This window comes from Struthio camelus, chromosome 16, assembly GCF_040807025.1.
Source record: "Struthio camelus isolate bStrCam1 chromosome 16, bStrCam1.hap1, whole genome shotgun sequence".
NCBI lineage: Eukaryota > Metazoa > Chordata > Aves > Struthioniformes > Struthionidae > Struthio > Struthio camelus.
In genome coordinates, this window is record NC_090957.1 from 17,011,528 (window position 1) to 17,037,070 (window position 25,543).

Below are 25,543 nucleotides of genomic sequence, written 5' to 3' on the forward strand. Positions count from 1 at the left end.
AAAGGGGCTTTAACTGTCTCTGCACCCCCTTGCTCACAGCCCCTCCGCTCCCCATGGCTGCGCGGGCTGGGGGGCCCACAGCCTGCAGGGACCTTTGCAATACGGTTTCTTGTCACAACAGGGGACACAACAATGCAAAAACAACCTGAGGCGGGCTGTTTCCCAGCATGGACATTGGCCTGTGCTGCAGCTTGGTGCCTGGATGCAGCTCAGCTCCCCTGCAGACCACGCTGGGTCTGCTGCAAGGTCCCTGCTAAAACTTCTCGTACACCTTTTAGCCGCTTCCCAAATTCTTCCCACATCCAGCATGGGGCAGACCCAACACCAGCCCTCCTTCCCGCAGCGAGGGCGCCGCAGGGCCCCGACGGCATCCCTGGCACCTGCCCTGCGAGCGCAGCAGGATCTGGCCCAGCCTCTCCTCTGCAGCAGGGGCTCCTTGGCCCACGGACAGGAGGTGTCTTGTAACAAGATGGGGCCATTTATCGTTCTTGGAGGAGATGCAAGCAACAACCCCGCTGCCAGGCCCCCCCGTCCCTGCCCCACGCTGAGAGCAGCAGGGAGCACTGGTTGTGCCCAGTCCCGTTCCCAAACAGGAGGCGGCCACACGCGTGTCATCTTCAAAATAAAACTTTATTCATTCAGTAACAAGAACATTGAATCTGCACATCAGTGCACAAGTTCACATTTAAAAACAGCTGAGCACATCGGTCATAAAGTCTTTAAGGGAAAAGGGGACGATCCCAGCCACCGAGGAAGATCAAGGAGAGGCAGCAGACAGCAGCGCTGCCCTCCCCAGGTCGCAACTCCACCGCCAACCATCCCCACGGGCTCAGCGCTCCCGCGCGCCGACGGTCTGCGGCCAGACTGCCCAGCCCAGACAACCCCTACCAACCAGTGCACGGACATCACGTCTCCAGGAAGGAAAATAAGAAGGCACTGGCACCCGCGTCTGTGCCAACAGCGATGCCTGCGGCGCGGCCAGGCTGACGCCACCGCTCGCGGCACTGCCGGCAGGCAGCCGGGAGCCCCTGCCCAGCCTGGACCTCTCCCGCGCCAGCGTCTGCCTCCACCGCCACGGCCTCGGGAGTCCGTCCCTTGGGGAGAAGCGCGGGGCTTCACGTGGAGCTAGGACCAAATTAAGGCAGGACGCGCCAGCACGGGAGCAGGGTACCCGCTGCGGACAGCGGCATGGCTTCCAGCTCCCTGCCAGGCTGGGAGAGCTGCTGCGCTCTTAGAGCGAACAGGAAGGTGCAGAGGGGCCGGCCGGCAGGGAGACGCGGCGCGGCGCCCGTGCCGACTCCTAGCAGCCCCCGCTGCAGCAACTCGCTCCTTCCAGGCGGCTCCCCTATGGCCTGGCAGGAGCCTGAGCTGGGACGAGTTACCTTCCACCAGGCCCTTCCCGGCAGAGGAACGTGGAGCTAATCCCTGCCCCAGTTAAAATACAGGCGAGCCAGAAGCGGCGTCACCTCCTGCCCCTTCTGCCACCCGCTGGGAACATGCCCCCACGAAAGGGCTCAAGGGGAGAGATTTGTACACGTCACAACTTCTCAAGCAGACCGGACACACACACACACGCACACACACACCATTGAGTGCAACAGAACGCAGTGTAAAAACCAGTTTCACGCACACACTATCCGTTTGTGCAAGGCTCACACGTTACAGTACAGCCAGAGATCGGGCGGGCAAGAGGGGAGGCAACGGCTGAGATATTGTACAGGAGTCAATGTAAACAATAAAGCATCCTCCAAGAGGCCTTCGCAAGAGACCAAAAGAACAGTTGCTTTGTACAAAATGCCCTTAAAACAACACATTTGTCATAAACTCCTCTGTCAGCGAGGCTTGTCAGCTGCTCACCCCTTTAGAGATGCTACTCCTTCCCCTCTGGGGAAGGCGCTGCTCCTCGTGGTGCTCAGCAGGTCACAGGAAGCTCTCGTGGGACGGCCACTGAGACCGGGAGCGAGCCCAGTTCCCACTGCCCACCTGTGAGCCACCAGCATGGAGAAGGGCTGTCCTCAAGTGGAGAGACCTCTGATCCCACGGCCCCCAGAGAGCTGCATGTGACGCATCCCTCCAGTCCATTCCCCTCTTTCTGCCATCTAGTTCAGAGCCTCAAGACCTCCAAGGCCTTCATAACCGTCTGCAAAAGAGAACAACCTTCCCTGACTTCCTCCACAGAAAACACACACAGTTGTGCTGGGCCAGAGCTGAAGACAAGGATGCAGCACAGCACTTGCCCAACGTGGGCCTTTGCTCCGAGGGAGGACAGCCCTTCACTGCAGGAACACTGCTCTCCCCAGCTGACGCACTCGGGCAGGAGCAGAGTATTGGAAGGAAGCAGCATTTCTGGTCTGCAAGGAAGAGCGTAGAGGTGCTCCTTTCTTTGGAGCATTTCTCTTGAGACTGAGCTGGGCAACAACTGATCATCTTCCTCCTCCCTCTCAAGGAAAAAAAAACCTACACAGGGCTTTCCCCTTGCAAGCAGATCATTGCCACGGGAACAGATCACCAGCCAAGAATGCTCCTGCTGATGCAGAGGGCATGCTTGGTGGCACCCCCTCCCTGCCACCCGCAGAGGAGCAGACACCTCCGCAGGGTCGGGGCAGCAGGCAACAGCTCTGGTGAGGTCTGGGGGGAGGAGGGGAAGCAAAGACTGAAACTGTCCTTCACAAGATGACATGAGCCACTTGGCCTTTCCACACTGCCTGCCCAGCTCCAAGTCAGCTAGAGTGAGCCAGGAGAACCCAAATGTTTTTCAGTGTCCTGAAGAACTATCTGGCCTCCTGGGCCAGGCTCTACGTGACTCGGGTGACTTTTAGTAACTGAAATTGCCTGGGAGGACGTGCTATTTGACCCAAGACAGTGCCCTGCTGGGCTACTTCAGGCTGTCCTCCAGCCTGCAGCTAGCACAGGTGACAACCCCCCTCCCCCAGCAGGGCTAGAGCTCCTTGGAAGCAAGGGGACAATATGCACTTTGCTGCTGGAAAAGGCCCGAGACATGCTCGCAGCACCATGCCAGGCAGTGCCCGGCTGCGGGCACACAGGTTGCCCAGCGCTGGGCTCTGGCAAGGCAGCGTGGGAGGATCCCTAGGAGCGGCAGGGGGGCAGCAGAGGTGGGATTCCTCCCCACGCTTGCATTACCGTGGGACCTGCTAGGATATCCTCTGCTGCTGGATGTGGGCAAGCTGCAGGCTTAAGGATAGCTCTTGCCTTTGGGCAGACATATGCTGCTTCCCAATACTCCGCAGTGCCTTTGGTGCTGCGCTTCTCCCCAGCTCAAGATGAGCTTGCCCCATCAGTGCCTGCAAGGCTCTGCAGCATCCGTGCCACCTTCTAGGTACAGCCTGGTTTGCTGCTCCTCCCTCACCATGTCCTCCCCCGTGCTGGGCTTTCAGGAGCTGGAGCCATTCTGCATCTTCTGCTTCGCTCCTCCCCAGAGGGCAGGTCTGGGCCAGAGCCAAGCACCAGCTCAGCTGCGCTCTCAGTGCCCTGCCACAGACCTGCTGCAGGACTGGAGACAGGACCCAGAGCTCTCCTACAACGGCCGAGCGCCTTTTCCTCTGCTCCCTATAGCAGACATACAATTGCACCAGCGGAAAAGAGGAGTCTTGAGTTAGCCAAACTGCTCTGGAACCGCAAATAAGCCAAACTGCTGAAATTTGGAGCAGGCCCTGTGAATGCACAACACTGTTCTTCAGCGAAACGAGAACCTGCAGAATGGCTCGGAGCAATAACAGGGACGCCTTTCCACGTCTGCCCGGCCCTTCTGACACCCAGCGTCAACCGGGGGGAGGCAGGCAGATATGCAGTCACCCTCCTGCAGCGGGGTAGCAGGGGTTCATGCAGGACTGGAGGAGAAGGGACACGTTTGGCAGAAGCTGGCATCGAGGCTCACTTTTGGAAAGGGAAGACAGCTTACAAAGTCAAATCCACTCCATTTCTGTGGAGATTACAAAGAACAGCACTGAGTTTGAGGAAGGTGGTTTTGTTTTCCAGTTTACAGAATGTAGTCTTGCCCTTTTTTAAAAAACAAAACATAGAAATGACAAAAAAATCTATATAAATACCATATATACAACAATTTAGGCAAAAAAAAAAAAACCCAACAACCTTCCAGAAAAGATCTTCCCCTTCCCTCCGGGTTGAGTGTTAGGAATGACAGCAGAGAGGACAAAGCTTTGCATTCAGCAGGGGAAATACATCATGTAACAATTATAACAGCCTCTAGGTCTGGAAGTCAACAGAAGTGCCTGTGAGCGGGGCAGAGGGGGAGAGGGAAAGAAACTCAGGCAGCATGAGACAAGAATAGCGTTAGGGTGGAGGGGAGGCAGCAGGAGGGTAGAGAACAGATGATATGGCCATGAACTTGGAAGGCCCACAGCAGTATTCAAGTAATGGAAGGGTCAAAACCCTAAAGACTCATTTGTTTTAAAAGAACACTCTCTGGTTTTGTGGCTTCTCCTTGTCCCGCGTCGCTTTTCCAGCATAACCGAGGACAAATGAACTTGGTGGCTCACAGAGCAGCTCTGCCCACACGGGAGGCTGGTGTTCCACCTCGCTACAAAATCCAGGGCTCCGCGAGACCCACATCTAGGAGATGAGCCCTGATTTCAGTGACAGGCTGCTTGCGGTTTTTAAAGCCCATCCATCAGCATGATTTACTGCCGTGCACTCCTTTTGGGGATGCACAAGCAGAACCAAGCCGGGGGGGGGGGGGGGGGGGAGGTTTGTCCTGAAGCAGTTTTATAAGTGATCTGCCACCGTCATGGAGTTCCAGTTTGTAGAAATAAAAGAAAGGCCAAACAAAGGGATCTTGGCACAGCCTTCGCATTTATGTGGGTTCTCACTCCAATGACTGCCCAGCACCATTTCAAGGCATGGAGGAAATTCAAGTTAGAAACTAGGACCTGGTTCTATGCAAAACTCCACCTTGCAGAAGTGACCCAACAGCAATTTTCATTTGCTAAAGGTGTTCTTTTAAAACAAACTAACAAAAAGAAGAACATTTGAGGTTATCTGAGTTAAAAAAATTAAAAAACAAACAGTCCTGCAGTCAGAGTCACACACAGAAGAACCAACCCACACCTACATGCGCCAGGAACAGTAAAATGACAATATATATAAAATTAACCAATAAAGTGCATGTTCCTTATATATTACACCTGCCCCTTGTGTGAACGCAACAACATGGGTTCTCTTTTGTAAGAAATCACAGCTGAGGGCTCAGAATCACATAGTATTATAGAGTGGATTGGTTGTCCGCTTTTTATCATTGGTCTTTTTGAGTCTCCTCAGAGGGTGAGTTCTACCGTGTTGCTGTCTGGGTGCAACAGCCAAGCTTTGAGCTGGAGACAAGGAGTCCACAACCTGCACCTGCAGCAGCGGAGGACCCTCCTCAGAGCTAGTCCACACTGGATCCGCACTGGGAAACAAACTCTGCTGACTTGAGCCACACTCTTTGGCGTACTGAGCTAACGGTCTCTCCACCGGCTTGCTCTGGGCAATGCACTCTGTTGTTCTTAGCTGTTCTACAAAATGCTTAGTAGGCTTTGGATCCTGAAGGGCTGGCAGAGAGGAACCGCAGTGCTTGTCACATGGGCTTTCTAAGCTCCCCTCCAACATCCCCCCGCAAAAACTTCGACCAAGTGCAACGCAGGTGAGAAGCACCGGGTTGGCGTCGGAAGAAGCCGATTCCCTCTCAGATAAGTCATCCTTGGAGAGATCCAGGCAGTCCAGCTTGGCTAAGGATGCTGAGCGTTTCATGTGGGAGGGCGTGGTGAGCCCCGCATGCCGGATCCGGGCCTCTATTTCCTTTGTCCGCTGCTTGACAAGCCCAGGGTTGTTACTGCGCTCCTCCACGCTGTGGCTGCTGGAGCTGTGGGGGAGACCATAGCACAGGAAAGAGATGTCCATAACGTCCACGTTTTCAGTGCGTTGGCTGGGTAAGTCCTCGCTACTCAGCTGCCTCGAGGTGCCAGCACCCCCTCCGTACAGAGGCTTGCTGCTGTCCCTGAATGGGAGATTGCCGTCCCCCTCGGTGCTGCATGATACGGCCGGCTCATCGTCTGTACTCGTGCTCTGTTCAGTGACGCCCTCCAGGTGAATTACGTACGGGTAGGAAGAGCGATCTAGGCTGGCTGAAGGTGCGTAGGCTACCTGGACAGAGGGCGAAGCACCACCGAGATGAACGGATAACCCACTACCTTCTTCGCTAGGGCTTCCTATAGTGAAGGTGGCCTGCCTTTGTACCGCGTGCTCTGGCAGTGAAAGACTAACCAGAGTCAGAGCTTTGAGACAGGTAGGGGCCTTCTCTGAGCATAACGAAGGATTCAAGTTTTCATCTAAAGGCGGGATGGCTGCAGCCAGCCCACCCTGCTCACAGCTAGCATCAAGGCGCTCTGCAGACTTGAGCGTGGGAGTGTACTCAATTATTTCAATTCTCTTTGGGAGGAGGGAGGGCAGAGCTGGCTCTTCTGCGCCATCAAACGAGACCACTGTCCTGCGCTCTTGAGCTATTACCTCTTGCTGCAGGCTAGGCCCTGCAGGCATGGGCTCGTGGGGAGGAGAGACGAGCGGCACAGACAGATGTCTGTCTGCAGGCTGCTCTGCCCCAGGAGGCAGCAATTCCTCAGCACCTGGACTCTGCATCTTGTTGCTCTCTGGAGCCAGCTCCAGGGATGGCTCCTCATTCTTCCCCCGTGGCAGGAGCTCAGGAGCCAGAGAGTCGTTCCTGGAGTTCTTGCGAGTGGGTAAGACGCAGCCTGGGGCGGCATGCTGATGCTCCTGCTCCTGTCTCAAGCGCTCCTCAAACTCCAAGGTGGCCCGCTTGACGGAGCCCGGGCACCACTTTGGCTCAGGACTGACGTTCTGGCCGCAAGGCTCCTGCTGCTCCCCTGCAGGGCTGCTTTCCTCCAGGTCCGACTTGCAGGAAGAGAGCTGCAGTGAAGAGCTACCTTCTTGCTCAGCTTGCAGAGAGTCCTTCTCTTTCTCCTGGTGTCCAGCACAAGCTCTTTCACTCTGCTCCACCCTCTCTGATGCCCAGACCACCTCCACCGGTAGCTCATGCACTGTGTTCCTCTTCGGTGTCTGGGTATGGTTGGCTGAACCCTCTCTCTGCTGCGCAGGTCCTGCTCCCTGGTTGATTGATTCAATCTCTGTGATAATTTCCTTCACAGAAATTGCATTTTCTGAGTGGGATCTTGTGAGATGGCCTGTGCTAGGCAGCTCAGGGACCTCCTGCAACACAGAAACAGGGGCATTACAAAATGGATCAGTTGTGCTGACAAATGGCAGCAGCTTATAGAGGTGCATATCCACAGAGGAAAAGCAAAGCGCACGTGCCAAAGTGCAGAACTAGATCCCAAGTACAGGGCGATCACCAACGTATCAAGCAATATCATCTCTGGGACTGCATTCAATGTATTCCAGACTGGATTTCCACCTAGACTAGGACTTAAAAAGTGCAGTTTTGATTTGTAAATTTAAAATATTCTGTTCATATATGACAGTGAACAGAAATACAGCATAAAGAATGACCGAGTGCTGAAATGCTCCAGTTTCCCTAAAGAAAACAGCCAGAGAAGCTCCCCCTGCCAGTACAGACACTCCTTCTGCCAGATCGTTGGGGACAGTATTGGCCTATTATGTGAGGAAGATCCCTGCTGTCTCACATGGAGATAGAAAAGATCCAAGCAAAGCAGTGCAGAATTTAAATAAGAGAGGCTCCCAGAAGACGATGGCCTCGGCCACCATCAGTCCCTGTGAGAGCCTTGCAGGGTGGAAAGCAATTAGCAGAGAAAGGTACCTAAGTTCAGGAGGTTATTACATTCTGTCAAGAACATCTCTGTCCCAGGAGAGAAGTGAACCATGACGTCCCTTACTCCAATACCTTAGGCCTGGACCCACTCATTCTCGTCTTCCATCAGTCCCCATCCATCTGTCCCCAATTTGCTATCTCAATGCTGGTACTTTTCAACCAGGGAAAGGTGCTAGCTTTGCTCCATTTTGGTGGATTCTTCAAGTCAGATAAATATCTGCACAGCTTCAGGAGGCTGGCTAGTCCCTTGTGTTCAGAGTTCAGCTGCGTAAACTGGTCAAGTCCCACCTATCTGCTTTCTGTACGCAAAACTCAAAAATAAGTTTCTCCTGAGAACAGCAGAGCAGGTCAGATCAAGGTTGACTCAGCTAGTGCCCTGTCACTGCTTGCAGCCAGTAGACAGATGCTTAAGAAAAAAGTGCAGAAAAGGGCAAGTAGCTAGCAATATCTCCCCAGAAAACCATCCTGTTCAGTGAAAGCCAGAACTGGAAAAGCCCCTATCTACAGCAATCTCACAGCAAGAAAACTACGGCAGACATATTTGAGCAGCAGTTCCTAAAAAACTGAGCAAGTTATTTTAACCTTTTGCTGTTCTTCGTCTGTGGAGGAGTCATCCGATGCTTGAGGGGAGTTTCCAGAGCTGTTCCTTCGAGCATCTGCACCCCCATCTGCAGCAGGTGGCACTTCCAGAGCAGACACCTTGGAGATCCCGTTCCTTCCACTACCTTGCTCCTCCGTCCTCGAATGGGAGCAGGTGCGCGACCTGCTCTCCTGAGAAAGCTCCACAAATTTCTCCAAAGCGCTGAAGAAATCAATCCTATCTGTACTGAGGTCTGTTACTTCAGGCTGGGGAACTTGCTGGGGATTTGGGGAATTCTGGTTTGGGGATTGGGGAAAGTCTTTTAAGCATGACGTGAATTCTTCCATGGGAAGCAAGTGCACGTTCATATCAGGCTTAAGGGCATCTTTTTCTAAATCATCCACTGTCAAATCAGGAAACTCCGTTATTTCTAAGGGGTGCTGGAGTTGCATTAAGGCCTCAGAAGCATGGCAGTTATCAGGGGGGACAGAGTCCACGCAACATCCTGCTGGACAGCCATTGATATTGTTTAGGTTCAGCTTGTCCTCCATTTGCTCAGCATGGAAGTCTCTACACGTAAACTCCAGGTGGACCCTTCTCTCTTTCACACATGGCTCCTCGATCATGTTTGCATCCTCTGGGAGCTGCTGCTCCCTGTCCAGCTCAGCTGAGTAGACAGGAGACATTGGTTGCTGGTTGTCGTTGGTCTTGGCATCCGAGATCCGGTCAGCAGAGGTGGTGATCTCCTTTTTGTTCAGCTCCATCCCAGACTTGCAGATGGGTTCATGATGGTCAGAAAGGTCACTGTCTGAGTGCGAGCGCCACAGTTTATTATGCCGCTGCTTGCTGCGGGGAAGAAAAGCAAGGGAAAACATTGAGTAGTGTTTTCACATACTGGGGCCAGACCCACCTTGTTGTAAGAAGATGCAGCTTACGTGAAAAGCAGTGACAAATACTGGAGTCACTGACCAACAGCTGCAGCTTAACCTAAACATTTCAGGGCCAAACCTGCTGCTGGAGAACTCAATCTAACACCAGGCCACCTTTCAGCAGTCAGATCCCTCCGCACTGTTCTGCTCCACATACGCGCACGTATTCCCCAGCCCTATTTCATCAGCCTACTCCTCAAACGCAGTGTTTAACTACAGAATTTGGCCCCTTCTCAATCAGCACGTATCCATTTGTCAGCAGGTGAGCAACAACCAGAAGGGACAGGGTCCCTGGTCCTGGACGTGAATGGATGGTAGACACTGAACGAATCCAATTTCCCCTTCAGCACAGGGGATGCCTTGTGGCTCCTTCCTTGAGAAATTTCAGTGATCAATGACTGAGCTCTGGCAACCAAAGAGGCCTGTGCGTGCAGGGAGGCACACAGGAGACATCCTCTACTGTCAACAAGACGCCCAAAACACCACCTGCGTCTCACAGAAAGGAAGCTCAAGTTCTCCAGCTCTTGGAAAGTCCCTTTAGGAAGGCCTGAGGAGTCACAAGGCCAACCAATACCAGTAGTATTGCATCATCTTCCTCATCTCCACCTGCCAAAAAAAACAGCCCACGTCCCTGGGGTTATGGGGAACCAAGGAGGCAACTTCTGGGCGGTGAAACCACGCCGCTAGCCACGTTTGCAAGGGTTTTGCTGAGTGACCACGGCCACAGGGCTGTGCTTCCACCATTTGCCCCTAGGAGGAGAGCAGATACCACAGAAAGGACCTCAGGTCTAGCAAAACCTCTCCAGGCCCCTGCCAGGGTGAGCAGGTGCTCCCAGACACATCCACTGGCTGCAGTAAGTTAATTAACAGATGCTACTAAACTAATAAAAATGCATCAGTTTAGCTGCGGGTGCCCAACAGCCAAAGGAAATAGTGCAGCACAGAGATAGCCTTCTAACCCCGTAATCAGCTACAGCTGTCACCTACGACTCGGGACAGGATCAGGTCCTCTCACAGGAGAGGAGGGTCAACGCTGGAGGCCACATGGCATGGCTCTGGGAGGCACGTGCTCCATCTCTAATGGATTTCAGAGCCAAAGCTAATGCTGGCAGCAGGACCAGGCCTGCCCATGAGGCAGGTTGTTGCTGAGGTTCTGGACAGGAGGTCAAAGATTTCCCATTTCGCTGCTCATGCAACCTGGAGAGAAGTCACTGAGGCTTTCTGAGCCTCCATTTCCCCAGCTGGGTTTAAAGCCATTCCTCATCCCCTCCCAGACGCACTGTCCATCTGATGCAACCACAGGCCCAGGCAGGCAGGGACTCCCTGGGGACGCGCTGTGTGCGGCACCACCACCCCGCGCAGGCTCAGCTCTGCTGGGGCCCTCGGCCCACTTTGCTCCGACTGCCGCCGGCAGCGCGGCCACTGCAGCGCCTCCGGCCCCGGCGCCTCGACGGCCGACTCCAGCGCTCTGGTGGGCACCCGATTCTGAAACGCAGGTCGCCCTCCTGCATGAACAAGCCAAACTCGCCAAGCACAGCTCTCTGCCTTGGTCTGAGGCTCCAAACAGCTGTCAACAACCGCTGCGGCAGGTTAACTGTATTCCCTTAACTTTGAATCTCACACTTCCTCCAGTCTTCAAACCTGCAAAAGGTGCTAAGAGCAGGGTCAAGAAACAAGGGCCCGTGTTCCTTCCTCGAGGCCACAGCCGTCCCCTGCACCGCGTTCCCGGAGAACAGCGCGCCACAACCCTAACACCATTTCTGAGCGGGGGACCCCGAACAATTTTTTGCTGTAATTTATCCACAACTAAGAAAAGAAACAGGGGTATCTCAGCCCTGCTGTCACTTCCCATCGCCAGAGGGAGGGGACGGTTTAACCCCCGGAAGCGTGACAGTCCTGGAGAGCAAAACACGCTTGTTGTTGTGACTGAAAGCAGACAGGGGGGTTTTCATTTTACAGATGGAAAACATATCCTGTGTTGCTATAACCCCAACACAAAACCGTAACTAGATAGTCCGAGCACATGGCTGCCCTCGCAAACCTCCCCTCTGAAATCTGAGCAGTCACATGAGCGTGAATCTGTTGGGGGGTTTTCTTTTTGTTTTTTTGGGTTTTTTTTTTTACACCTGTCCTGGAATACTGCAGCAATAAACAAGGCAGCCTGAGGCCAGAGAGCAAAGCTAGATAACACAGAGGAGAAAGGGGAGAAAGAGCCGTTGGGAGCTGAGAAAGGACTGGCGTAAAGAAAAGAGGGGCCATTTCTGCAGTATACGGAGGCTATTCCTTGCTTCAGTGAAGCTTCATTTACTGCAGGCTTTTTAGCCCCGCACCCGCAGATGTAATGCACTGCTCTTGCATTTTTTAAAGCCTCACGAGTAACCGTGTTCATATCACTGTATGGGGACTTGCAAAGTAGGACAGGAGCAGCCTGGACAGGGAGGGGAGCCACACGCCACGTCAACGATGGCAGCAAGAAAAGCTTTACTTCCTCAGAAAAAATATGACATAAAAAAGAAAGAAAAAAGCCTTAATCAAAATGTTTGTACAGGCTGGCTTTGCAGGTGTGTCGCCAACTACCAGGTGGACCGATTACTTAAATCAATGGCAGGCTTTGAAGGTGTGATATACCAGCTGCTAGCGGCCAAGCGCCCTTCACAGGTGTTCCCCAACCTGTTGCACAGGATGTTGGCACCGTTTCCCTGTCTGAAAACCGTCTTTTCCTCCATCCAGCCTACCCGAGGGAGATTTAATTTCCCAGTCTGCCTAACGCTGTGTAGCACATCCAACTGGGCAGGTCACTTCCAGCTCAGAGTTAAGTGCTGATCTTTATTAACTGCTGCCAGCAGCAGCGTAGCACATTTGGTGTCACACAAGGCACCAAAGGCTTCAGAGCTGCTCAACAGCAAAGCACGCTAGGATCCGAGACAAAATGCTGTAATCTGGAGAAACACAGTATCGCTGCCTCCTTCCAGCTGATCACGTGGCGACGTTGCTTAACACAGCTTACAAGCAGACTTCTCAGAAATAAGCAATATTTATGTCTTTTTTGCTAATCAGGTGATAGGTTTGGGATTACAACACCCTTGCCCATAGTCAGCTCCACACCAGCCTCCGAACTCCAGGCAGGAACAAACACTGCTGTTGCAATTCAAAGGAAGCAAGAACATCCTGCCCCCTCCCCAAACACCAGCACTTACAGGAGGAGCTAAATAAAACCAGGCCAGCTGCTGGGGAGGGGCACGGTCAACAGGGAACTGTAACGTTGAGACAGAGGGAAGGCAACTTCCCTGTCAAGTGATGCTACAAGCAGTAGGGACATCATTTATCTCTGCTGGAAACTACACAGCTCTGAATACTGCATTTGGATGGCAGTTCATGGGAGGCTACTCTTCAAAAAGCAGCCAAACAGCCTCCTAGACGCTTTTTATTACACCCATTTTCCCAGGCTCAGCTGAGATAACCCATGAAAACAGAGTGTTATCTTCCCCAAGATAATCACAAGCTTACATAACGCAGTGGAAGAAGTTCTAATTAAAATAACAAAGTCAATCATTTAGGTGTTACGCCTTTAAATGGGTAATGTAGGTCATTTCTGCCAGACTCACCTGGCCAGCAGGATCCCTTGGTACTCCTCTAGCTGCCGCATGAAGCTGGGGTTGGGCTTGGTGACGGTGCGCCGTTCCTTCACGTAGTCGTACGCTCTGTCCAGGTTCCAGCCGTACTCCTTCATGGCGTAGGCGATCACGGTGGATGCCGAGCGGCTCACGCCCATCTTGCAGTGCACCAGGCACTTTGAGCCATTTTTTCTGAAGCGGGAGAAAGACAGAGGATCACTAAATGGAAACACTGTCTCCGAGCAGCTTAAGACAATAATGACTTCTCTACTAAAGCATTACGAAACACATTCTAAACACTTTGGCCTTGCTTGCAGTCTCTCGGATGCAATCTGACAATCCAATTTACAAGCCAGAGCAAGACACACAATCCTGATATTCTTAATAGATTTTGTTAAAACAGTTCTTCCAAAGCTTTTATTACCAAACAGATAAACATCAGTTGTTTGCACAGTTTTATGAAGAGCCTGCTAAAGACTAAAAAGGTGTCCTTGAACTCAGCCAGAATGGCTCATTGGTATCGAGCAGTATTCCAAATAAAGAGGGCATGTATCACACAAACGGCTTCACAATTTAGAGACACATTCCTGAAGATACTGAGTGGTTCATGGCAGCCTCTAGCCTTAGACATGTTTTTCTACTGTGAACAGTTTTGGCAAATGGCTGGACAAGACCAACACTGCTTTAATACAGTGTTTGAAACCCTACCTGGCCACCACTCAACATCTCTCTTGAGACATTGATGGGTACAAATCCAGCCAAAAGCCCCATGGCAGATTTTTCTCAATACCACCGTTTCTTAGGACCACCTATAAGAGGAAGGCTCACCCCCGGCCCTGTTTATAACAGTACCCGAGCTCCTTCCTCTCTGTAGCCGTTCCAGTGCAAGTGGGTGGAAAAGATGACCTCCGCATGGCTGGAGGCACAGACCTCAAATGACTGCTCCAAACTTTGATCAAGAAACCAGTGCAGCGCCCTGCTGCAACCGGAGGGGAGATGCCTGCTGATGTCATCCGTTCTCTCTTCCCGCGGGCGAAGTAAACAGCGCCCTTGAGCGCAACGAGCAGCTGCTTTGCTCGGGTGAGGCTGGTACAGACGGCGTCTGAAAGGGCAGCCTGCGCTCTGCCCCAAGGAATTTAAAAATTTTTGTCTCTCATGAAATATGAGGAGGAAGGCTAGCTGGCTCTTATCTGCAAACTCCGTGTGCTGGGCAGCATCGGCGCAGAGCGGGCTGAGAGGGTTTTGGTTTGGCTCCTTTAACTTTTTTTTTTTTTTTTTTTTTTTTTTTTTACAGTGCTCAGATAACGTTTTCCCGATTGCTGGCCATGTGAAGTTCCCCCCAGACAAACTCGGAGGCCGTACAGCACACACTGTCATGTGCCTTGACAAGCTCAGACTTCAGCTGCACACAGCTGTCTGAGCCCATAGCTGCATCCACACCCTGCACACACAGCGAGAGATACTTTTACCATTTGGGGTATACCATGCTACAGCAGCCTATCACTTGGAAAAAGTCTTCTTGGTAAAATAATCTCTATTCTTCCATCAGGGCAATGACATCCATGCACTGTCCCCAGCGCACTGCCCTCATTCAAGCTTTTAAACTCAAATTAATCAAAACACTGCAGTGTTCCTAGTGACCAAAAAAACCCCAAACACAGCAAGCGGAGCAAAAAAGCGTGTAGAGTAATTGTCCCAATCCAGAAGATTGACTTACATCACCTCATACTGCAGTACTGAAGTCCAAGTGTTTAATTCTCAACGGTAATTAAATTCCCAATAAAATTCCCAACTGGGAATTCTGGGCAAGAGAACGCTTCTGAGGATGACAACACTTCAGCATCCCCATCTAAGGGAATACAGTGATGTGTTTTAGGAAAATCATCTTAAACAAGCAAGGTAAGTCTCTAACAACCTGCTCAAGAGAGCCATACTCGATGAAGTTAGCTGTTTGAAGACTATGAGCAAGAGACAATTGCAAGTACCAGCAACGGTTAAAAGACGACACACTTCTACAGTGGAAGTAAGACTTCAAAGGCAATATACGCCAATCTGCTTTCTGACCAGCTTTCCCTTAAGAAGGCTGCTGAATTAACTGGAGACGGCTCACATAACTGGGATGCAATTCTTCACAGCAAAAAGGGCCTACTTTCAACATCCACTGTCAGGTCATCCACTAGTTCAGAGACCTGTACCAGCATTTACTCCTACTGAAGGGAAGCACTTGCTCTGGAGCATTACGCTACAAGAACTTGCTTCCTGACTGTAGGCTTCATTATGCAACCTCACAGTGCAGGGAACAGCTTATGTTTGTGTGCAGTTTATAAAGTTTGCTTTTTAGTTTTGTTAAATCCTGCTTAATTTGTTACTGCCTTTTCCTCCCAGCAGCACTCTGCAGATCCACTGGGTTTCCTGAAAAGGCAAGTGAACTATGAGCTGTCTAGTACAGGAATGATCTCCTCCACGATTTGCTTGGACTGCAGCTGGGCAGAAACCCCTCGTTGGTCCTACCTGCTCCTTATACAAGCACTCACAAACATAATGACTTGTGGTAGGCAACTCTTAACACTTACACACTTACACTTGCCACACTTACAAAATGAAAATGCTTTGTTCTTAGTTATGCAAGGAGGAAAGTAGCTGAGAAAAATCAGCAGAAAAATACTAAACGCCTAGTATATATTTTCTAAATGCGTTTGTTGTGTTCCGAACAGACTTACTTTGCCTTGGAGATGAATTTGTAGGTGTCATTCCAGTAAGCCAGAAGATCTGTTGCTTCTTCATCATATACCCGAATATTATGGTATTCAAAGAGCCCTGGGAAGAAGTTATCTATTTCTCGAGTCACATTCAAAATATACCGCACCCTGCATGGAAACAGAGAGCACACAAAAATGCAGAGTGTGCAAAACACAGTGAGGTCAGAGAGATATCACAGCTGCTAGACAACAGACTGGCAAAACTTAAAGCATTCGAAATCGCAGTTTGGAACATGCTTCCTTGGAAATAAAGAGTTAGGGCAAGGAGGTAGTAGCAAACCCAAGCAAAAAGGTTCTGCTGAGCAATTTAGAGCCTCGCCTAGACAAAAAGGTTTCTATTCATCCTGGACAGAAATGATAACTCATGTAGAGTCTATCAGGCTGCTCCGCTCGCTCACCATCTCCCTACTTTAAGCATTAGCAACACTTGTGCCACAGGAACTCCTGTACAGCCTTTTCACTTAGTATTTGGACCCCTTCTCAAAGGGCCTTTGTGAACCTCTTCCTGCTGTACCAACAGCATAGGAAGACTGAAGGCACAAGCTCACAAACAATATCATAGTTAGGCAAACCACAGAGAGATATAGCAGGTAATCAGCCATTGGGGAGCATTTATTTCTTCTCCCTAAACTTTTTGGAAAGAAAATTGCTAAAGAAAGCACAGTGCATTTATGCGCACTACATCTAGTACCTCTAGCCCCGTAGGTCAGTTGTGAGATGCTTATGAACTACACGTGCCGGGGCATCAGATGGAACAAGAGCACTGCAAGGGAACAACATCCCTTTTCCCTACAGGTAGGGGATTGCTAGCAGTCAAGGGGACCCTGTATAACATAAGGTAACTGCAGCAGACCCTTCGCTGAATGAGGGGAATCAGTTTTGCTAGGCTGGTTATCCAAGGTGCTGAGTATGCTAACAATTCAGTTTCGCAGAGTGATTAGTTTTTTTTTTTTCCCATTGGATTGGCCCAAACAAACTAAACCTGCAAATAACGGTTCAATTACAAGTCCTTGTACGTAGATCCACCTGGCCTAACAGCAGGATACCCTACCCTTAAGCCTGAAAGGTGGCAACGGCAGAAGGCAGAGGAACCTATCAATGCTAAGCCCAAGAGCTACAGACTTTATTTCCTACAGACGCTGGGTCCCTCTCAAGGGAACAAACGCTCTTTTACACATTTCCCTTCCTGATGCAGTCCAGAAGTCCAGACTCCAAAGTGCCTCTGTAATCCTGAGGCCTCAGTCCAGCACAGCGGGCTTGAGCAAAGGGCACAGAGCCAACAACGCAGCAGTTAAGTAATTGTAGCTTTCTGCTACTTATTGCTATGAGATGGCTGGCTTCCTTTGTTTGCCAAGGGGATGTTAGTCAAGGTCAGGGAACAAGATTCTTTTACTTTAGGGTGCCTGTTTGTGGAAAGCAGGGTTTGGAAGAAGCGAGAGAGCAGCAGATTGTCAGCCTGTTCAGATCTGCAAGCCCTTTGTACGAGTCAGGTTACACAGCAGCTCTGGGATGGAATTTGTTGCACAGACAATGAGCGAGGCCAGGCCCTCGCTTTTAAGCTGATGGCCTGAAGCTACTTACCCTCTGTTCTGCAAGTCTTCCAAATTGGAGGCGTTCCACTCCGAGCCCTGCAGGGAAAACATGCAAAAGGACACATCACCCACAAGGAAGGCACGGAGAGACAACCAAAAAACCGACAGAGGGAGGGGCAGTCACCAGGGACTGCCAGGAGGAAGCTGCCCAGGCACGTGCTGGAGCGCAAGGGTCTTTCGAGGAAAGGGTATGCAGAAGAGTGGTAACAGGGCTGATGCCTTCATGGTCAGCACCTTATCTCGCTCTGTTAGCCTTTCTGAAGCAACAGGCAACTCTGCAAAGCTGAGCCCAGCATCGTACGCAGGCACTTCCTGCAAAGCGTTGAGAAATCTACTTCAGCAAAGATGAGAGCGCTCCACCCTTTCCCTGGAGGCTGCTGCTGCCAGCTCTGCCCCACAGAAGAGAGACTGCCTGTGCTTAAAAACTATCCAGGTGCTCTTTATACATGAAACACCCATCTCACACATCAAAGGTCGCAACTCTGTAAGCTCACTTAGGTCACACCTCTTCTCCTCATACTCCAAGTCTGCTGGAGCAGGGAAACAAATGTGTTCAATCCTGGCTAGCTAACCCTCTCCTCTGCAGGGCCCACCAGGCCTCCCAGCCAAGCTGCTTGCCCAAACACATAAGCCCTCACGCAGGACAAGGCAGTCCAGACAAGGGTTTCCTTTAAAAATCAAGGTGCACAAGTTATCTCCTTCCCTGCCTTAAATAGCTCCTACATGGAAAGACAGTTCAGATGGAAGGAGAAAGAAGGTAGCAGCAGCAGCACAACAGCACTGCTCAGGCCTGCTCCCACGGTGCAGGCTTTACACTGCCTCGGGGACAGGAGAGGCCTGGCCAGGGTGAACCAGCGCTTGGACCACACCCACTGTCCGCCTGCAAGCCTGGCCAGGCCAAAGGCAAGAACCTCCCAGTCAGGCACACATCTCACGATGTCTGCACAGTGGATGGATTGCTGCTTGCCCCAGGAAGCATGCACAGGCACCCTGAGTTTGAAATGAGGTCAGCTTCTCCAGTCAAAAGATCTCTGATGTGGGGCAACGCACTTGCACCCCTGACAGCACCCGCAGAAAAATCCTGAGCATACACAGCCTGCACCACGATGTACACACACACCCATTTCTAGGGCCATCTCTAAGCATGTGGAGGACAAGAAGGAGCAGTCAGCATGGATTCACCAAAGGGCAATCATGCTTATCCAACCTGATAGCCTCATATGATGGGACAACTGGCTGGGTAGATGAGGGGAGAGCAGTGGATGTTGTCTACCTGGACTTTAGCAAAGCTTTTGACATCGTCTCCCATACCATCCTCATAGGGGAACTCGGGAAGTGTGGGCTGGATGAGTGGACGGTGAGGGGGACTGAGAACTGCCTGGATGGCAGAGCTCAGAGAGCTGTGATCAATGGCACAGAGTCTAGTTGGAGGCCTGTATTTAGCAGCATCCCCCAGGGGCCAATACTGGGTCCAGTATTGTTTAAATAATTCATCAATGACCTGGAGGAAGGGACAGAGTGCACCCTCAGCATGTTTGCTGATGATACTAAACTGGGAGGAGTGGCTGATACACCAGAGGGCTGTGCTGCCATTGCGAGGGACCTCAACAGGCTGGAGAGATGGGCAGAGAGGAACCTCATGAAATTCAACAAAGGCAAGTGCAGGGTCCTGCACCTGGGGAGGAATAACTCCATGCACCAGTGCAGGCTGGGGGCTGACCTACTGGAAAGTAGCTCTGCAGAAAAGAACATGGGACTCCCGCTGGACAACAATTTGATCACGAGCCAGCAGTGTGCCCCGGTGGCCAAGAAGGCTAAAGGCATCCTGGGCTGCATTAGGCAGAGTGTTGCTAGCAGGTTGAGGGAGGTAATCTTCCCCCTCTACTCAGTCCTAGTAGTACCTAGTAGCACCTGGAATACTGTGTCCAGTTCCGGGGTCCCCAGTACAAGAGAGACATGGAGCTCCTGTAGCGAGTCCAGAGAAGGGCTACTAGGAGCATCTCTCATATGAGGAAAGGCTGAGAGAGCTGGGACTGTTTAGCCTGAAGAAGAGAAGACTGAGGGGGGATTCCATCCATGTGTATATGTATCTGAAGAGAAAGCGTCAAGATGACGGGGCCAGACTCTTCTCAGTGGTGCCCAGCGACAGGATGAGAGGCAATGGGCACAAACTGAAACACAGGAAGTTCCATCTAAGATAAGGAAAAACTTCTTTACTGTGAGGGTGACTAGGCACTGGAACAGGTTGCCCAGAGAGGTAGTGGAGTTTCCTTCCCTGGAGATATTCCAAAGCCGTCTGGACACAATCCTGGGCAACGTGTTCTAGGTGACCCTGCTCGAGCAGGGGGGTTGGACTAGATCATCTCCAGAGGTCCCTTCCAACCTCAACCATTCTGTGATTCTGTGACCCAGCAAAGGACTATGTTAGTTTTCTGGAAGCTACTGGGGACAAGTCTGTTGTCTTTTCCTGGCACTTCAGGAATACAACAAACCAAAAGCAGCTGGTTCTCCCTAATGGAACCACTTCTTAAGAGAAATCATCAAAATGAGGACATCATTCAAGGGTTCAGCACAGATGGAACTCTAAATTTTGAGCAGGACAAAGGCAAATGTTTCTTGCCTTGGTGATCCAGCTTTCAATAGAATCCATTGCCTTCAGCAACGGATCAGGTCAGCGCCAGCAAAGTCCAGAGCCGTGCACAATCTGGAGAAGGGATACAGAGCCCTGTTTAGCCATTTTAGCACTCCCTAAGTGGGATCCCACAGGGCTCTTGCCTGTACCTTGAAAGAAACAGCCTCATGCCTCCCAGAGAACTCACTGTACAAACTCTGCCTTGCAGTATACAAGCTCCTGAATCAAGCTGCTGCCCAGTCAGCACTGGTCCTCACCGCAGAGGCCTGCCTTGCAAACACATCTATTCCAACTGTTAGCCACAGCGCTTCTCCACAGTGCTGCCTGTGAGCCTTTTTCTCATGTCTTGTTCTCATTAACCATACTCTAAGCCAAGGCTCATATCTCTGCAGATGACCAAACTGCCTGTGTTGCTTTTGACTAGTGCTGTAAGCCTGTAACACATCTCTCTGAAAAACATCTAGTCTGCACAAAACCATGAGGCCGCAGGGGTACTTTAACTTTCCTGGCTCTACCCCACTACAATTTCCTGGGAGCGCTCGCATTAACATATACTATCCCTTCGGAGCCACGGGAAGGCACTAAACTTCAGGAGACTGGGAGAGGCTGTCTCAGGTTGGACAGGCCAGCTGGTCCAAGAGGACTGGCTTCGTTTAGAGCTGAGCCAACCTCATAAGCTAGACGGCCCCACAAAACCAGTGTCCGTTGCTCCAGGGCTGGGAAATCCAGTGGAGCGCTGACTCACCAGAAGGAGGTGGGGTAATTAGACAGGCTCCAGCAGCAATGAAAGGCAACTAAACAAGAAAACATTAAAGGGCGAAACCTCTGCATTGCCTTAAGTGGATGATCTCCAGGATTCTTTGTGAAACTCCTCTGTTCCCCTAGATGACATGAACTTAAGAGTTTTCCATATTACAGGTAGTGTAATTCCACCTGAATCTTACATAAGCCCCCATAACAGCTCCCATAACAGTTATGCCCTTCCCAAAGACAAACACACTCCAAAAATTGGACATCTGTACTGTTAGAACTAAAAAACTGGTTTTCTGTCAATGGACTTCTTTGCCCTGCAAAGAAGTTCAAAATTAAGACTTTTTCCCCCTTCACCCTCTAGTGACAGGGACTGCAGCTTGGCTGGGGCTATAAGGCAAAGTTTAGGACAGCCAAGAAGCCAGGCAGCTCTTGTTCAACAACACTACTGTCTTACGTCTTGCTCAAGAGTACATGACCCCAGGAAGGGCCAACCTCTCCTTCAGACTTCCTTTAAGTTCCTCCAGAGGCCCCTGTGTCAACCAAGATGTGGCGAGAAGCATAAGGTGTGTTTACAGGTGTAACTCTTGAACTCGCTCTTAAACTTACCAAAAAGACATGATCAAATATCTGAGTGGGGCTGTCCATCTGCCCAAGGATCACTATCATTTCATTGTCAATGAACTCTTTGAACTCCCGCAGGTTACACACCATCTGCATCTCCAGCTCTGTGCGTATCTGGGTGAAGACAACAAGGAAGCCACGTGTTTTTCCTCTAGTGTTTCCTCATGGCATAAAACATAGAGCTCCCTACTTTGTGCAACAGCACTTCTACTGCTGCTCCTCTACCACTCACCTCTTTTGATGTGATGTTCTCCAAATCTTTCTGCATCATGATCTCCCTTAACTTGGTCTTAATCAGTCGTTCTGTGCGCTCCCGCTCTGTTGGGCTATCAGAAGAAAACAACAGAGGGTCAACAGGGAAGGGAAACGAACTGGACTCGTGGCATTGCTTAAACTGGTATTGTTTACACTGGATACTCTGCAGAGTCTCACACACTCAAGCCACTTCCCCCAGACAGCTCCTCAACTGGGAAGAATTCAGGTGACTGTAAAGCCCAGTCTGTATTCCCAGTATAATATGTGAAACAGAGACCAACTGAATGCACCTAACCCAATGTAGTCATCCAGAGAACCTCTGGTATTTGGTAAAATTTAAATTAGGAAGGCTGCATTATACTCACTGGAGCAACATCTAAGCCTCCCCCTACCTTTCTTGGAAAGGTAACAGCTCCAAAGCTCCTTACATGGAGAGGAGAGGGCAGCTAAGCCTTTGTGCATTCCTCCAGCCTCTGCTGCCAGGGGCCTTATCACCAGCTGCAAAAATAGCCTAACACCAGGGGAAGTTGCAACAGAGCAACAGCACAGAGCTGGCTCACCCATCATGGTTAGAAGGGGCCCAGCAGTTAACATCTCACACCACCTTTCTGTCTTTCTGGAAGGCTGCCAGGATGGTAAATGCACAGATACTTCTGCTTTTAGAAGCAACTACAACTCCTCTTCAACTGGTGGTTCACAAATAAAAAGAGTTCCTGGTCCTTCTCCCACAAGCATTATTTCAGGACTTGATTAAGAGAGTGCTGTCTAGGTATCCCCAGGAAATCACTCAACTCCTGCCACTGGGGAAGGGTGTATTACACAAAGTATATATACGAAAAGTTAAAGAGAATATTAATCTGAAAACCTGCCAAAACTTTTCAGCTCCCTTACTTGTACATTAAAAAACAATCAAGCGTGAAGATTTGTTCAAAGCTGAACTACTGCCTTTGCGTTATTATTCACTCTCTGAACTCCAACAACATGAAACACCCAAGAGCATAAATCAACCAATGGCACTATTATGCTAGGAAAGCGGCTCTCTACTGCAAACAGGGCGACTGACTCCTTGTGCTTGGCATCACACCTGGACACAGACTACTTTGAGGTTATACGGTATCACTACCACCACCAATTACTAATTACAGGGGTTGTAGCTCTTGAATGTTGGTATAGCCTAGAAATCGTGCCTGTCTAAACTGTCTACACATCTATATCAGCCACTGTTTTGGACCATACACCACCAGACATCCGAGCGTTTAGCTGGAGACAGTGTGGGACCTATATGCTGCTGTTTCACACTTATAAAACTCCCCAGAGCCAAGAATCGCTGCTTTGCTCTTTCTCCCCATTCTCAGGTGCGTTCGCTGCATGCCTGAGAGGATGCTTCTGAGCTCAGTCTCAGCAGTCCATGCCTAAACACTTCACTTTCCTGCAAAATGAACTGAATAAGGAAAAAGGACCGTGTTATACTCATCAGTGCGCTTAGACACGCTCCAGGGTGAAAGCAAAGTCCAGAGAAACCTGTTTCTTCCAGGAGACACAAGGGCTGGGAATCAGCGGACAAAACTAGCAAACAGGAAGGCCTACGTTCTAGCCTCAGCTATGGCAGATGCCTCCAGTGTTTGGCCAAGACGCCCCACCTACCTCTTACTAGTAACATGGGACTAATTTCACAGAAGCAAAGAGCTGAGAGCAATACGGTAACAGGTAAGCAACTAGAGGTTGTACAACCAGAATGAAAACAGAGGTAGGAGGAGACAAACCTCAGCCCCAGGAGAGCAAATCTTCCAGCACTGTTTACCTAACCAGGGGTCCTTTTATATCTCAGCAGGAAGCCTCCTCACATTAGTACCTAGTTAAGAGCGATCCCCTGTGGCAACGGTCTCCTGGTCTCCTCTTTTGGAGACTGCACTGCTGACAGCTCAGCAGAGCCAAACCAACTTACACGTCTGTGAAGAGGGCAGGCGAGTCGGGCCGGTGGGACTGCACATCTTGCATGGCATTCCATTCATTGACTGACGACTGGTCGGAGTTGATATGGCTCTCATAGTAACTGACCCACGTAAGGAAGAGGCTCCCTGGGTAGTAGTTGTTACTCCGGGCTACCTCACAAGCCTTATGTAAACTCTGCAGAGCAGACCTAGAAAGGAAAAAATACCTGCAGCATTATCATTTCTTCCTCAGGATGGTATTGAGCACAATGCAGCAGCCAAACCCGGGATCTTGCTCGAGCGCCATCAGTCGGTACAGACCCCCGTGTTATGTGCAGCAGCTCCCACAGCTATCTGAGCAGAAGGGTGCCCTGCAAGGGTACATTTATAGCAGCATGTCTGGGTTACCACACACTGCAAGAGCCTGCACGTCCCCGCCAAAGCACACTAAGACAAGGCCTTGCTGCTCGGCCTGGACAGCAGCAAAGTTGCCCACAACTCAGGGAGGCACCTGTGTTCTTCGGCTCTGAAAACTGCTGCAACTGCCTGAGCCATGATTAAGATGCACAGAGTTTGTCTCCAATACAGGCTGCTCCGACAAGTCCGCGTTACGGTGCCATCTGCTCCCCTGCGTGCAGGGCAAAGACACCCAAGAACTAGACATGGAGAGCTGCGCGCCCAAGGGTTTAGGGCGAGACTCCAGTGAAGTAGTTAGGTGTCTGCCCTCCCTCACTGCAAGAGGGATGTTAGAAGTTTCTTCAGCTGCTGCTGGGAAACAAATCCCCCTCTCCTATTTTTAGCCCGTTTTAAATCTTTGACTGGGATCAGAAAGATCCAGGTCAAAATCACTGGGTGACACAGAAGCATGACATCCTGACAGGGGACGTATTTCTGCAATGCAAAGAAGCTTGAGCCAGATGGCCGCTACATTCTAACGCGAACCACCCTAAAAGGAAAGAAAAATGCAGGCAGCTTCTCTCTACTTGCTATCACAATGAGCATATCTCACTGGAGGCAGAGGCTCCTAAAATACATGCAGTGTATAATTCTTTTTTTATGATGAATAAAAAATATTCAGTTGTTTTTCAAACACACCCATATCAATAGCAAATTCTGCTTTGGAGAGACATTCAAAGCAGCAGCCCTTTGCAAAGAAAATCACCCTATTCCTTCCCATCTCCACTTCAGATGAAGGCATGGCTACCGCAGTATTATAAGCTCAATGCTGTATACCAGCAGCTGCAGGTATTTTTACTTTGGTATCAAGCTCCCTTCTCTGTCTCTGAAGGAGACTTCTGGCTGCCTGAGTAAGTCTCAAGCAATAACCAATAACGCAAAGCAGCACCTGCTTTTTAAAAGGCCAAGCAGCCAAAACACCTTGGAAAAAGGATCGCTGGGACAGATTATAGTAAGTGCTTACCACATTGCCTGTACAGACACTGGCTTGAATATATGAACCCTGTTATCTGTCGATACGCTGAACCCGCTGGAGAGAAGAAAAGAAGCACAGTAAAAACATGTCCCCAAAACAGCTTTTCAGCTAATAACCAATTGTAGCACATCAGAAGAGCAAAGGACCAGCCCTATGCATACACGTGCTTTACTGAGTTCAGCTAGCGAACAGATCAAAATAGCACACTAAAAGCTCTAAGATGACACTTTTTTTAAGCAGCCACTGTTCAGGAATGAAACCAAGACAGTAGGACAGCGCTTGGGTGTGCTGTTTACCTTGGCAACACAAATTCAGCACCACAGCTGGGAGCAAGAGAGTGCAGCTAAAGTCATCCTGGGGCAGCTACCAAGGAAGGAAAAGTCATTCCAAGGGCTGCACTGGACAGCCTTTGTAACTGGCACAAACAGGAGTTTGCAAGTCAGGTGTCTATTTGGCAGAGAAACATCATTCTTACTTTATATTCAGCAAAACGCTTGCTGCTGCAAGTGCTGTGGAGGAACACATAATAGGATCCCTGTAAGAAGCTTTCACTACACACCCACTCACCAGTAAAAGCTCCTTTACTCCAGCTTAAACACACACATGAGCCACTGTCTCACTGCATATTT

General features: G+C 50.5%; 1 protein-coding gene across 5 annotated transcripts in view; it reads right to left on the reverse strand.

Moving 5' to 3' along the window:
* Nucleotides 1-611: 611 nt before the first annotated feature.
* Nucleotides 612-25,543, reverse strand: part of SSH2 (slingshot protein phosphatase 2) — a 106,209-nt gene continuing 81,277 nt past the window's right edge. For all 5 annotated transcript variants that reach the window (XM_068910583.1, XM_068910579.1, XM_068910581.1 and 2 more), the window contains 9 exons: nucleotides 24,903-24,968; nucleotides 23,497-23,691; nucleotides 21,529-21,622; nucleotides 21,282-21,410; nucleotides 17,280-17,326; nucleotides 15,660-15,806; nucleotides 12,931-13,131; nucleotides 8,399-9,242; nucleotides 612-7,236 (listed from right to left, as the gene is read on the reverse strand). In XM_068910583.1, coding sequence (XP_068766684.1) covers nucleotides 5,230-7,236; nucleotides 8,399-9,242; nucleotides 12,931-13,131; nucleotides 15,660-15,806; nucleotides 17,280-17,326; nucleotides 21,282-21,410; nucleotides 21,529-21,622; nucleotides 23,497-23,691; nucleotides 24,903-24,968 — 3,730 coding nt within the window. In that variant the 3' untranslated portion in view covers nucleotides 612-5,229. The remainder of the gene's footprint in view (nucleotides 7,237-8,398; nucleotides 9,243-12,930; nucleotides 13,132-15,659; nucleotides 15,807-17,279; nucleotides 17,327-21,281; nucleotides 21,411-21,528; nucleotides 21,623-23,496; nucleotides 23,692-24,902; nucleotides 24,969-25,543) is intronic.